Raw genomic sequence first — 15,588 nt, forward strand, 5'->3', positions numbered from 1 at the left:
GGGGCAAATTACCTTGTAGGGACTTTAACGAGTGGGGATGCCAATCCAGTGAATGAATTGGTGCGTCTGCTGCTGAAGGCATTCCTTAGCATCATAGTTACGGAGACTAGGAGCGAATTATTGTCAGTATTATGTATCTATTGTATGTCATATCAGAATATAATATCATAAATTTACAATTTAATAGATTTATTAAATATTATAATTTTTTCAAACATTTCAGAATACTTACTTATTTTATGATAGTACTTCAATTTATTCACATTCAATCATCATTTAAATTCTTTAATTTTGCTGATTTAATCAAATTGCAATATTAAAAATTTTCGAAATCTACTTTACATGTCTACCAAATTATGTACTTATCATTTTCATGTAATTCGGTATCTTGATGGAATTTGAGGATGCTTGTACTGCAATGTGCTCCTTTTCCACCAAATCTTATTCTGCACGAATCCAAAGTAATCAATATTATATGGCACTAATCAATTTAGATTTCCGGAATATATTCCGCGTAAATAATAATATTTTAAATGTTTTCGCGTCAATGATATTTACATAAACGGCTTTCCACTTTTGATATTTTGAAAAGCTGAAACAAGTGGCTTTCAAAGTTTTTATTCGGCTTTGCAAAGTAAAACTAATTTCTGCTATATGAACTAAGTTTCTTTGGATGTAAAATTTTCTAGTTGTATAAGGATTTAAGAAAAATGGTATAAAAGGAGCAATGAACTCTTTGGGTACGGGAATTTTTCATAATTGTGTTAAAAGTCAAAAATTTTGATCATAATCGAAAGAATCTTCGCTTAAAAATGTTTTAAATTTTCGCAAGAAAAAAATTAAATTAAAGTGAGTGTTAATATATAAATAAGTATATAACAAATTCATTTCAGCCTTGTGAAAATGAAATCATACTAACGTTAAATTTATAATCATTTTAAAATTGTATTCACTTTTAACATATGTTCATTATACCCGTACGAACTTATGTTCGTAACGCTAAGAAATAACTACCTTAGATATAGACTCAAGTGTATGTTTTTGATCAGAAATTCTGAGTTGATTTAGCTTTGTCTGTCCGTCCGTCCGTTTTACGGTCCCAACTTTAACTCAAAAACTAATTGAGCTAAGTTCACCAAATTTTTACAAATGATTTATTGTAGTAAGTGCCAGAACCCTATTTAAATTGGACATGATCAGGGTGCAGGTTCGGGTAGCTGGTATTGAAATTTCACACAAACTAATATATTAGTAGGGCCAATGTATTTGATAAAAGTTGTTGAAATTGCTTGGCTCCTTCTGGTAGCTGTCGTACAACTTCAAAAGTTATTTGGCTATATCTCAAAGACTATAAAAGCTATGGTATTGAAATTCACACAAGCGAATATATTAATCGGGCCAATGTGATTGATAAAACTCGTTTAAATTGTTTGGCTCCTTCTGGTAACTGTCGTACAATTTCAGAAGTTATTTGGCTATATCTCAGAAACTATAAAAGGTGTAATATTGAAATTTCACACAAGCAAATATATTTTGTATTAGATGGCGGTTGTGGGTTTTAATTTGTGCAAACTTTTGAAGAAACATAACATGTACAGAACTTATTACGAAAACTAAGAATACATCTTGTTTCGTTTTCTTTCTTGGTACATTATTGTATGTTACATTTTTGTATGTTACTTCTATTTTATCGAAAAAATTTGGTTAAAACTAAATTTGGTGTAATCGGTGGGAGAGTTTTAAAAAAAAATCCTTTCTGGAGCATATCAACTGCATAGGTTTAATATTCTTAACTGATGAAGCATAATTTCTAATAGCTTGAAATTTCTACAATATGCACAAATGCAGCAATCTAAACCCACACAGTAACAGAATGTCATCATCTCAAACACGATTTCGTGTCAATGTATAGGCTGGAATAATTTGCAGTATATTTGTTGGACCACTTATATTGCCCAGGCCGAACACTATCATCAATTTTTAAATGAAATGCTTCCAATTATATTCGACTCATTGCATAAGAAATGTACAAAACTTATTCAATAAGCGCGTTATCTTGAGAGTTGGATTAGATGACATAGACCAATATCGCACAGCCAGCTGGATCTTCAGACTAAAATCGAATAGATTTTTATATATAGGTATAATATTTCTATTGTAATTTTTATTATAATTTTTTTTAATTTTTATAATGTTGTTAGATTTTAAAATTTTTTAATTAAGATAATTATTTCTTTGCTATTATAAAGAGAAAAATAAATTTTATTCTAATTCAAAAAAAAAAAAATTTTTTTTTGTAATTGGAGCTCTTGCGAATTCAGCTTTAAGGTATAATAGAGTCGTAGAAGGAGATATCAATTGTAGTCGAATACGGTTCGGCTGAAAGAGTGACAGGTCAAATTTTAAAAAAAGTTTGAAGATTTTTGAAACTTGTCGCCATATTTAAAACACATTCTCTTTACTAAATTCTTAGTTTATACCGATTTGTTAGTTAATATTTAATTTGAATATTAATTTTTTTTTCAGATTACTACAAATAACATTTTGTTGAGTCATTTAAGCATAACACAAATTTTATTATCACTGGTATTTCTGATATTTTCATTCCCGGTGATAGTTATAAATGGTGCTTGGATAGCGTCCGCAGAATTTTCGTGTAAATTGAATGGATTTTTATTAATAACTCTGCATCCACTTGTCTTGTGGACTATTTGTGGTCTAAATTGGGATCGATTTTACGCTATATCGGCTCCATTACATTATAATACAATTGTCACGAATAAAAAGGTAAATCAAGAAAATTCAAATTTAGTATTACCGATTTTATTAATATGATATTTCGTTAGGTTACACTCGGCTTGATCACCGGTTGGATTGGTATACTATTTCTATCAATACCAACATTTACTACTGTTGCACCTCATAAATTTAACCCAACTGCGTTTGTCTGCACACCAAACTTTTCAGCTCAAAACTCGTTATGGTACGCAAGTATATTTACTTTTACTACCTTAATAGTTCCAGGAATAATAATAATAATCTGCAACATTAAGGTGAGTGCTTAAGACAAAACAACAGATAACTGTTAGCTTATTAAATTATTTTTAGCACTTTTCCAAAATTTTTTTAAAAAAAGTGCTTATTAGTTTCACTCTGTCCGTCCATCCGTCCGTGGACACTTTTTTCTTTACAAAACTTCTACACCCTTATAGAAAGCTGAAATTTAACACGTACATAAATTTAACACGTACAGAAGATAGAAAGCTTAAATTTAACACGTACATAAACCTTTACTAGAAACTATTTCGGTAGAACAAAATTTTTACCTATCTCCCCCCTCTAGAAGTTATTTCCCCCCAAAACCATAAAAATGGCCTTTTTTAACAACTTGTTGCAATGAAACCATAAGCATTTTTGAAATTTTGCAAATGCAGAAAGGCAGTGGCTTGCTTCCTCTAGCGCGAAATACTATAGTTAAACTTTAGAAAAACAAAATAGCCGTGCAAATTTACCGTTATCTAAAGTCCTTTTTTCCAAATTTTTGATGTCTTTTTTCTTCTAGACCCCAGCCTGCAGAAGCTTGAAATTTTAGGAGCTTTTAGACATTAACAAACAGTTCATTTTGTTGGAAGAAAATATTTTTCCATCTCCACCCCCTCTCAAGTTATCGCCTCTTGAAATTTGTAAAATTTGAATTTTTGACACTACATTTCTGAAACCGCAAGTTTTTTCAAGTTTCTATAAACGTAAAAAGCTAACGGTAAATTCCATTATATTAAAAAATATAATTATTTTTCTTAACTTACACAACTAAACCTTAAAATCGAGCATTATGTTAACCCCACTTTATATTAATTTTTGCTTTATTTCAAAGACTGCATAAATCGTTCATCCTAAATATATGCAATTCTAGAAATAGTTTTGTATATGAATGAAAATAATTTTAATAGTGTGATAGGTATACATAGACTGTATTTAAAAGCAGAAATTTCATTTATTGAAGGGAAAAGTGCTACAAACCATTGGTTTGACCCAACTTTATTTAATATTTATTTTGATGCTTACGAGTACTAAATTTTAAAAAAGGTAACAAAACATAAATTGAAAAAGCGAACACTTTTCTTTTGTAAAATGTTTTTAAAATGCACGTTCGTTAAATTCAAATAGCATGTTCGAAAATGTCAGTCGTGTTAACTCCTAAAGGAAGTTTTAAATTTTCTTTGTAACTAGAAATAAAATTTTTTCTATAAACTAGAAGAAGAGTGTAATAGAAATATATTAGAGATTGTAATATACTTACTCGAGTAAATTACAAATCAAAAAGTAAAATATTCAGCTTCAGCAGATTTGTAAGTATGTGTGAAAAGACTTTTTAGATTTAATTTAGAACTTTCAGGGCAAGTCTGAGTTATCGAAAATTCCCATACTTGCATAGTTATTGTTTTGTTTTCAAAGTGAAAATCAACCAATCGTAAAATATCAGGGCAATTAGTGGCCGAATTCTTTCTGAATTAACAATTTTTCGAATACTTATAAATTTAGTACACTATAATTACAATGAAAATTTCAAAAAGATGAGACAATTTTATGATAAAATTGTTCTTTTATCAATGAATATTTGACCCCCAAAATCCCAGTCGCAAATTTTTGGTTTTGACAAAGAGGTAAATCGACTTAAATGCCTATAACTTCCGTAGTTATTAACCGATTTGAAAAACATGAAATATGCAATGGAAAGCTGCAAAGTAACTCTTTGAAAAAACAGCATATCACTTGAGGCGTTACTTAAAAAGTTATTGAGGAATTAAATCAAAAAAAAGAGAGAAAAAAATAAAATTTTTCACAATGTGATCACAATTACTAAAACGTGAAATGTGACTAATTTACGCTATTGAATTCTTCTTCTCATAAATTAAAAGATTTTGATCCGGTTTTCAAATTGCCTCAAAGCAAATTAGTTACTCTTTAAAAACGAAAATATCAATTTGCTTATTGCCCAACTATACAATAAAACACAATAAATTTCTGATACAATAAAACTTATATTGCAGGTTTTAATGATTGCTCGTAATCACCGGCATAGAATTGCTGCGGCCATATATGAAGTGACATTGTCCGCTCAAGTAACAATTACTCATCAGCGTAATCCTTTTTTAAATTCATCAGTAACAGCTCCAGCATCTGGGAGCCCATTATTTCGATCACGTTCACCTGTATCAATGGTGTTACAATTAATAATATCATTTATTTTAATTTACTTACCATATTACTTATCAATCATTTCCAACAGCTTGGCTTCTTTTATATATAATAAAAAAACAAATGACATCGCCAGTTATGAAGCCGATGGTATACCTAAATTAATTAATAAAGCAAATCAATATATTGTGTTAGTATCTCAATGTTCTTTAACAAGTTCAACGGTTATAAATGCATTTTTATATGGATTTAAAAATAAAACAATCAGAACAACATTTCATAATTATTGGCGTAAAAAGCGTACCAAAAATGAAATTCACCAAGAAATACAAGCTAGAACGCCCTCAATGTGTGGTTCCCGACGGCCATCTTTATCAAATTCAAATTTTTTAATAAACCCTTTATTGCAACGACGTTTGCCCTTAACGTTTAGTGATGCTGAGCAGCGTTCAGTGTGCACCAGTCCAAATCACGAAATGGAGACAAGCAACATTAAAGTACTTAATGATGACCAATCATTTTTTTCTTTTATTGATAAAAAGCTCTTTGAACGCACAAAGATCTCATTGAAAGAAGAAAAGAACCTGAATGATATAAAATTTTCATGTTGTAACAGGTAATTTTAAATTTATTGAAACGGGCAACCAAATACTTCTTTATCGTAAAATTAGATTACTGCACCAAAAATATGTGCTCTCCAATGTAAATTTAGTCGCGTTCAAATCTACGTTATTAAAAATTTTCATAATCGCTTAAGTTTCAAATGAATTAGATGATTTAAGCATAAACAATATAAAAAATTTGTCGTAAAATACTTACAAGATAATCCAAGATTAAAGATAACACAAGATTAAACCAAATTAGCTGAACGTACTTTAAGCGTTTATTATAAAATTAAACTATACTCCAGATTCTTCCTACAAACGCAAGACATTGTCAAAATTAATTGGGAAAATTGGGAAAAAATTGGGAAAATGCGGGACCAGTTTTAAATAAACATAAAAATATTTGAGACAAAGACCAAATTCTCTCGTTTCTATTAGGTCCCCAGTGCCCTCCGGTTGTCCACAGAGCGTATGCAGTTCCGCATGCCTTGGAAGGAATATCCTCTGTCATAAAGGTTTCGCAATCTTCAACAGTAGCTTCGGTTAATATGAACATGATGGGTCCGAAGGTTTTTGGTTTGCTGCTGCTTCAAAAATTTTCTGATATTTTGACTGGTGACTCAGCGTCAGATTGGTAATTTCTCAGGGGCTTCTTTCTATTTTGCATTGCAACATCATGGTTGTTACATGGAGGTTACCGAGCTGATAAAACTGAGAGGGATATTCAATGCCTGTACTAGAGTTGCATCTGGAAGGAGGAGGTTCGGGAGCATGCGTAGTGCTAGACAACCGTGGAGCTATGAGTCTTTTCTGAGAACAACAGTTGCTTCCTGACCGGATATTTTCAAACCAACTCGAGGCGAAAGACTCACCTTTGCAGGGTGAGTTAACGTGTTTTGAGCCTCCTGCAAATTCTAACACGTCTCCACTGCAACTAACTTGCACCAATGCTTAACTGCTTCAAATCATTTCTTAAGTTTTATCCTAATTATTTAGTAATCATTACTGATATCAACAAAACATGTTTACATTTGGTGTGAAAGTTTTGTTGGAAAATTTTATGAACTTTTAAATAGCTTTATACAAAACTACTCCCGAGTTAAGACTAGAACTCTCCGAAATTCTATTAATATTAATTTTTTTCTTAAATTTTTACAAATACATCAAAGAAAATTGCTATTGACAATATTATTATGGTGGTTACAGTTTATATTACTAAAGTTTTCTAATAAAATTTTGTCAAATGTGACCCGTGTCCTAAAGTTTTTAAATTTTTCATCATTTTCACTTATAGAATACTAAATTCTTTCCTTTAAAATAGGTTTTATATTTGAAAAATGGGGGTCTAATATTTGTAATGAACAGTTATAAAAATCGATAATTATATTTTTAGATAAAATTAAATTTCTATTGTCACAAGTTTGATTAAGTACAATATTTTTTACATTTTTTTTAAGTTTCTTCATTAATTCAACAATTTCTGTGACATTATTATGTATAACCTTACAATTATTTTTGAAAGTACAATTTTTGCTCAACTTTAATTCGCTTAATGTTTTAGATTCCTCATAATGGTAATTTAAACTATTATGCTCAAAAATGGTTTCTTGAAATTTAATAATTTTAGGTTTAATTTTTTTTAATTAATTTTGCTTATTTTAATTAATTTATTTTAATTAATTTATTTTAATTAATTAACTTATTTTAATTAATTTTGCTTTAGAATTTTAATAGCAAGTAATGATGACTTTTCCTGAAATTTACCTACTCCGAATTTAACGTATATAAATATTATAATTTTCAAAAATCTACATTATAATTTTGAGTTTCTTGGTTTGTTAAAATATTAGAATGAAATATGCAATGTCTGGCCGAAGCTAAATTTTCTTGAATTTGATTAATTTTTTCTTTAATAATTTGGATTTTCAATTTTAATTCTATATAAAAATTTTACTGGATTGTAAAAATAAAGGACGATCCTTTTCTATAGATTGTTTTAACTGATTAATTGCCCTATTAAAATTATCACTTATTTTTACTTGTGAATTAATATTATAAATTAACTTATTGTTGTAGAAAGCGGACGGTTCATATATGAAAAGTATGCATTCGCAGTGGGCGACAAAAAGTAGGAGCGCCATTAAAAACTTTAAAAAATCATAAATTTAAAAAAAAAAATTTTTAATACAAATTTAATTCAATTTACAGTGAAATTAACTTGATAAAATGTACATACATACAAACATAATATTTTATTCCTAATAATATAAAAAAAACGGTCAGTTACGCAAAATACTAAGTATTGATCTTCATGTATTTTCCTTTCGCACCATACAATGAAATGCTCATACTCGTAGAATGAAAATTACTCATACATTTTCTTACTCTACACCATGTTTTTCTTTATTCCATGCTCTCTACACTGTAGAGCGTGGACCGTATTGTGTATACAATAGGTTATGATGGCACCAAATTTTTCATATCGAGTTTTCGGTGGGAATGCACTTCTTCATGGTAGGGAAGTGTAAATAAACTATTTTTAGCAACCTGTTGTCTGTTTGTCGGTCTGTGTGTGCACGCGTGTATCTCAAGATCTGCTGAAACGATTTTTATGAAATTTTATATGTAAGTTTATTTCGACCATAGCACGGATTGATCAATTTTTGGAATATATCAAGCCTCGGGAACTGCACTTTTTAGCGGGCCTGTTTTACATTTTTGACCATTTTGAAGAAAATATTCAACCGATTTACTTGAAATTTCATATATGAGCTTTGCTCGACCGTCCGCGAAAACTCCTAACTTTAAGAAGAAATCAGGCATCAGCAACTGGACGTTTACTACAGACAAAATATACATTTTTGCATATTTAAATTCTTCGTATTGAAGCAATGAACACATAAAGTTTTTGTAAAGATCAGGGCTCGAAAACTGATCTGCGGGCCGATTTTACATTTTTAATCATATCTACGGAACGGATTGATGGAATTACTTGAAATTTGATATTTGAGTTCTAGTTGTTACCGAAATTAACTATATATGTCGCACGAAATATACTATGTATGTATAAGATATTTAATTGGATTCAAATTTATAATTAAATGAAAGAGAGAGAGAAAACACAATTTTACTTAACATATACATATGAACTAGTATAAACTTCGAATATTTCTCAAAGCTTCCCAGAGATTGTATTATACTGCCTGACGGAGTCACAAAAGTGTTCCATACGCCTGGTTTCCGAGTTGTATATATATTAGCGTTTTGTGTATCATGTTAATGTACCATACTTTAAAAAATCATGAGTGACACGGCCATTTTGCATCATTTTTAATTGTTGTTTTATGAATCTGTATTTTCTTTATACTTTGTTTTGATCCTATTTCCCAAATTAATAGACCATATGTTATGTTAAAATGGAAATGACTATTACATATATACTTCTTTTTAGTATATCAGGTAAGTACTCAGATGCCTTTTTAAATATTCCAGTTATTCTACAGCATTTTTTGGAAATTTGGTCAACATGTTGATTCCATGTTAAATTGTTATCAATTATGAACCCAAAATAATTGTGATAATGTTTATGCCTTGTTTGTATTTATTTATTATTTTACTAATTCTTTTATTGCTCATTTGGATTTCTTTTTCGAGTTCGTGTAAATGGTTGTTACAATACACAATAGCAAAATTGTTTATAATAGTAATAATAATAGGATACATATCTATAATAATTATAATAGCATACATACACAGGGTGCTTCGTAAGTAGGCAAATAATTTCCGGGATGATTCTTTGATCAATTTCTAGCAAAAAATTGTATGGATGGAAGGAGGTGCAGAACTACTGGTTTTCAAGCTACAGCCTGTTGAAAAAAATGGTACCGGACTTTTCGGCATTTAAATAAATACCTATAACTTCGGAACCATACAGCATAAAGTTATCATTGGGAGCTCGTTTTACATTCTATTGATCGTTCTTTACGTCTTACCATAAATTTTATTTGAACCGTAGTTTTTGAGATACAGCTCGTCAAAATCAGAATTTTGTGTTTTTTTTTAATTTTTTTTGCAAAACTCGAAGTTTTAGACAATTTTACACATGAATTTTAAGACATGCGATAGAAAGGTGGTGCAACAGTATATTATTATATGAACAAACTATCTAGCATAACCAGTACTTATAGATTATATACATTTATGTGAAAGCTAAGTCTCACTAGTGATATCATTTTCTTTGCAGATTGGATTTATCAAGAAACGACATAACTTGCTGTTACCCCAGCTACATTCAGCAAAATGTTGTTTTCCTACGAAGTCATAAGCCAAATTTGGATAGGTTAAATTTAAATCATTCATTAGAACTTCTTGCAACAAAAAATTTATTGAAAACATTACACACAGGTATGGGTAAAAAACTGAAAATGACAACCTAAAAAACTAAATGCTAAACCAATTACAAAGTTAAACAAACAAGACAAGTTATTAAAACAACTAAAAATTTCAGATGAAAAAAAAAAAGCTGAGTCTATTCGAGAAATACGTCTTTCGGAAACTTTTTTTAGAAAGTATTTGTCAATTTGTAATTTACAAGAATATATTGAAAATTTTGATTTTAAAAGCAATTATGAATTGGCAGAATTCTGTAAAAGAAATAGAGCAACTAACGACAAAATTTTTGAAACAAACGATGAAAGAGCTGGCATTGAATATATAGATGAACTCGACAATATATATACTTGTTTTTGGAGTGGTTCTACTTCTTTTTCATTTTCCAGATTACAGCAGCGCAAATATTCATCAATGAAAGATACCTTTACTTTAAATGAAGAACACCAAAAAATAGAGGAACAACTTTTATTGTCTTGGCCAACAACAAGAAAAAAATTGAAACTTTATGCCAGCTCAACTTTTAACAGAAAAAAATTTTCAAAAAAATAGTAATTGTCTTTTTGTAGCGTTAATGTCATAAGATTACCTTAAAATTACATTAACATAAAAAAACTATGCATTATACACGTAAAATATTTTAAAAACTCTGAAGATGCCTCCGTAGATCATTGAAAAACGGTCAATATATTGATTATTGAATGATAATTATATTAAATATACATAAACAAAAAATTAAAAAAAAAATAATAAAAATATGGTCAAATAAAAACAGTCTAAATTTATTTAAGGAATTTGCAATTAATAGATAATTAACATCTGATAAAACTAAAATTTATCTTAATAGTAACGACATCAAATATAAGGGAAATATTACCATTTAGTCTAGAATAAGGTTGGATTCCAGGTGACTCGCCTTTAGGATCGTCTCAACAATATAAAGTTTCAGTATGGTAATTAATATCTGCGTAATTTCCAATTTCTAATATTGCACTTATTTTGAAAATTTGTAGATAAATTAAAATTTAACTTAATTTTAAATTTTAAATGTACTATTTTAAAATAAAAACCCATAACAAAATTGTTTAATTACAAAAATTGTCTTCTATATATCATACTCTAAACCAGGCATGGGGAACCTGCGGCCTTAAGGCCGCATGCGGCCTTTCAACTGTTTTTTAGTGGCCTTTGTCCTTAAAAAAATTTATTTCTTATATTTCTTAAAAATTAAAATTTTGCTGCCAAATTTTCGAAAACAAATCAAACATTTAGAAAAATAAACCGTGCACATAAACTTTCAAATTTGAAAACTAAAAATTGGAAAATTCAAAGCCATGAAATTTCTAACAACGTTTGAATTCAAAATTTACATACATATTTGTTTGAAAACAAACCCATATTAATATTTAAATCCTATTAATATTATGAAATAAACTGTTTTATGTTATTTTTTATATTCTGACATAATTTTGTGTTCATCAACCTACACAAAGCAAAAATTTATAACCTTTGGACTTTTTTTAAACTTTGCGGCCTGATTGACTTTGCATTGACTAAAATTTGGCCTTATATAGAGAAAAGGTTCCCCATCCCTGCTCTAAACTATATGCACAATGCTAATATTAAGGCCCTTTTTAACCTACTTCGTTCCTTGTAGGAGCATATCGTTGGTGCATGTTATTGTAGACAACAGATAAACCAGTTTCTTGCGTCATTGAGTTTTACTAGGTGACGAGCCTACTGCAGCTTATTCTTTATATTAAATAATTAAGGTTAGATTGATATTTATTGTTTTATATTGCTAGTATTTTTAATGTCGAAATATGGCAATTAGTTAATATTGATTTTTTATTTTATATGTATAATGTATATAAAGCTTTATAATATTGAATATAATTATTATAGTGACCTGGCTGGGCTTTGAAGCCGAGACCCTTCAGTTAAAAGACCAGTAAAATAACCACTGCACCATTAATTAAATAATTATTAAGACATAATTTGCTATTATCAAAAGTACCTGCATACATATTTAAGCAAATATATACAAAATAAGAATGTGCAAGGGGCGATAGAAAACAGGGGCGCCATTGAAAACTAAAAACAACTCTTAATTTAAAAAAAAAAATTGATGACACAGCGAAAACATGTATCCATTAAATGCTCGTCAGTTAGTTTTGGTAACAATCAGAACTCAAATATCAAATTTCAAGAAATTCCATTAATTCGTTCCGTAGGTATGGTAAAAAATGTAATATCAGCACTCAGATCAGTTTTCGAGCCCTGACCTTTTCAAAAAATTTATATGTTCATTGTTTTAGTACGAAGAATTTAAATATTAAATTTCAACGAAATTGGTTGATTATTTCTCTTCATATACGCAAAAATATATATTTGACTCGTAGTAAACGTCCAGTTGCTCACGCCTGATTTCTTCCAAAAGTTAGGAGGTTTTGGAGACGGCGTCATAAAATTTAAACAAAATAATATGGTCGATGGATCTACTGGAAAGCTTGTCACCAAAAAGCTTCAATGTATGGTTTGTGAAAAGTCGAAAATCCATCAATTACCTTATAATAGTTCAACAAGAAAATAATGTGATGTTTTAGAATGTTTAGAATGTTCTTTTAGTTTTATCGATAATTTTTCTAGATACTTTGAAATTACATTTTTTTTTTCAAGAACTATAAAAACTTTGTTGAATGTCTGACCGGAAAGAAAATTTAATGCTTGAGAAGTGACAGCGCACGAGAATATTTATCTAAAGAATTTGAAATTTTTCTAAAGCAAGATAGAAAAGAGAATTATCTGTGGAACATATTCCGCGGCAAAATGGGGTTGCCGAGAGGGTAAATTGGACCCTGATGAATATAATAATGTGCCTACGAGTATTAAATTTTTTGAAAAAAGTGCTTATTAGTTTTACTCTGTCCTTTCGTCCGTCCGTCCGTTCGCCCGTGGACACTTTTTTTGTTTACTAATCTTCTACACCCTTGAAGATAGAAAGCTGAAATCTAACATGCATATAGATCTTTAATAGAAACTTATTTCCGTGGAACAAAATTTTTAACTATCTCTCCACCTCTAAATGTTATGCCACCCCAAAATCCTAAAAATGGCCCTTTTTAACTATTTGTTGCAATGAAACCATAAGCATTCTTCAAATTTTGCAAAAGCAGAAAGGCAGTGGTTTGCTTCACCTATCGTGGCATACTATTGTTAAACTTTAAAAATTTTTTAAGTTAAACTATTTCTAAAAAAATTTTTTTTTTAAATTTTTGATGTCGTTTTTCTTCTAGACACCAGGTTATAGGAGCCTGAAATTTTAGTAGCTTTTAGAGACTAATAAATAGTTTATTTCGTTAGAGGAAATTTTTCCATCTCCACCCCCTCTCAACTTATCGCCCTTTGAAATTTGTAGAATTTGAATTTCTGATACCTTTTATTTCCGAAACCGCAAGCTTTTTAGCACTTTTCCAGAAATTTTTTGAAAAAAAATGCTTATTAGTTTCACTCTGTCCGTCTGTCCGTGGACACTTTTTTGTTTACAAAACTTCTACACCCTTGAAGATAAAAAGCTGAAATTTAATACGTACATAGATCTTTACTAGTAACTTATTTCCGTAGAACAAAATTTTTACCTATCTCCCCACCTCTACAAGTTATACCCCCCCAAAAACTTAAAACTGGTCTTTTTAACTATTTGTGGCAATGAAATCATAACCATTTTTGAAATTTCGCAAACGCATAAATGCAGCGGCTTGCTTCCCCTAGCGCGATATACTATATTTAAATTTTAGAAAAAAAAAATGGCCATTCAAATTTACCGTTACCTAGAGTCCTTTTTCCCAAATTTTTGATGTCGTTTTTCTTCTAGACCCCAGCCTGTAGAAGCTTGAAATTTAAGGGGGTTTTAGACATTAATCAATAGTTCATTTCGTTAGAAGAAAATTTTTTTCCATTTCACCCCCTCTCAAGTTATCAATTCTTGAAATATATGCAATAATTGAAATAGTTTCATATATGAATGAAACTATTTTTAATAGTGTGGTAGATATACATAAACTGTATTATGTATATCTACCACACTATTAAAAGCATTATTTTTACTAATATTGTTAAGGGAAAAGTGCTACAATATAATCAGTCAGCGTTGATTTCCTATTCAATTTTCCTATTAGTGAAATCAGTACACGTAAATTTCACTAATAGGAAAATTGACAATTCATTTTCGGTTCGGATAAATGGCGTCTTGATTTCGTCCGCAAACACGGCGAAGTATTTGGGAATGACGTTGGACGCGAAGCTCAGATGCACATAAAGAAAAAGAGGTCTCAACTAGAGGAGGAATACAGAAAGTTCGAATGGCTTTTGGGGAGACGTTCTAAATTGACAATATACAACAAAGTTTTGATATATAATCAAATATTTAAGCCTGTTTGGGCTTACGGTATTCAGTTATGGGGCTGCGCTGCGCAGATTCATATCCAATCTATACAAAAATTTCAAAATAGAGTATTACAGGACACTATAAACGTCCCTTGGTATGTCCGTAATGTCGATATACACAGGAATCTGACGATCCTAAGTGTCACAGACGAAATTAAAAAGCAAGCAGTCAATCATAAAATGCGTTTATCCAATCATGTCGACATCGAGGTAGCTCAATTGGTTGACAATCAGAACTTTGTTAGGAAACTTAAACGTACGAGACCTCTCGAGTTAGTTTAAAGTTTTTTATCTGGAACAATGAGTACTAAGTACGCTATTGTGCCAGATCAAAAGCTTGTAAATGATCAAAAAGGTTAGAGCAAAATTAATGGTTAGTCGTTTCCAACTAGTTTTATAGTTTATTTTGAGGAGGGTGTTTTTTAGTGGAATAAAGTTCCACACTGCTGCTTTTCGTCTTGTAGTGTCTTTCGAGATTTTTCACCCTTCCTCTCGGGGAAAAAAAAAAGTCAGCGTTGTGGCAATTTGTTTTCGAAAGGAAATGTTGGTGTTGGTAATATTGATATCATAACGGAAATTTTTCTTACTTATATTCGAGATGAAAATATGGTTGAAAATTACATAGATAAAGAGATTTATTTTCGTAATAAATTAAGGGGGCACAAGTTCTTTAGAAAGCGATAGGAATAATGAAAGTTCAGATATTGAATATGAATATGAGATTTCCCCTAAGAAATAAATGGGTATTTACAACAAAAAATTGTTCTGAATCAATTCTTATATAAAGCTTATTATAAAGATTAGTGGCTAAAGGTTGCGAACAACAACAAGGTATAGATTATGATGATGTTTACTCTTGTGTAGCAAGACATGAAACCTTGGGTTTGCTTTTCGTCTTATGTTTTAAAAATTAACTTTACCTACATCGCATGGATTTATTAATATATAA

The 15,588-nt window shown here is 29.8% G+C and overlaps 1 protein-coding gene across 1 annotated transcript; it reads left to right on the plus strand.

Annotated features, from left to right (window-relative positions):
- Nucleotides 1-1,873: 1,873 nt before the first annotated feature.
- On the plus strand, nt 1,874-12,464 carry LOC129607002 (uncharacterized; the record flags this gene model as incomplete). The annotated part of the gene is made up of 9 exons (XM_055517685.1): nt 1,874-1,906; nt 2,527-2,787; nt 2,847-3,053; nt 5,052-5,696; nt 9,256-9,263; nt 10,048-10,214; nt 10,312-10,744; nt 12,331-12,370; nt 12,417-12,464. Coding segments are annotated over exons 1-9 (1,842 nt in total), but the record flags the coding sequence as incomplete, so codon positions are not given.
- Between the last annotated feature and the right edge of the window lie 3,124 nt (nt 12,465-15,588).

Source organism: Condylostylus longicornis, unplaced genomic scaffold (assembly GCF_029603195.1).
Source record: "Condylostylus longicornis isolate FDR11 unplaced genomic scaffold, ASM2960319v2 ptg000024l, whole genome shotgun sequence".
Classification (NCBI taxonomy): Eukaryota; Metazoa; Arthropoda; class Insecta; order Diptera; family Dolichopodidae; genus Condylostylus; species Condylostylus longicornis.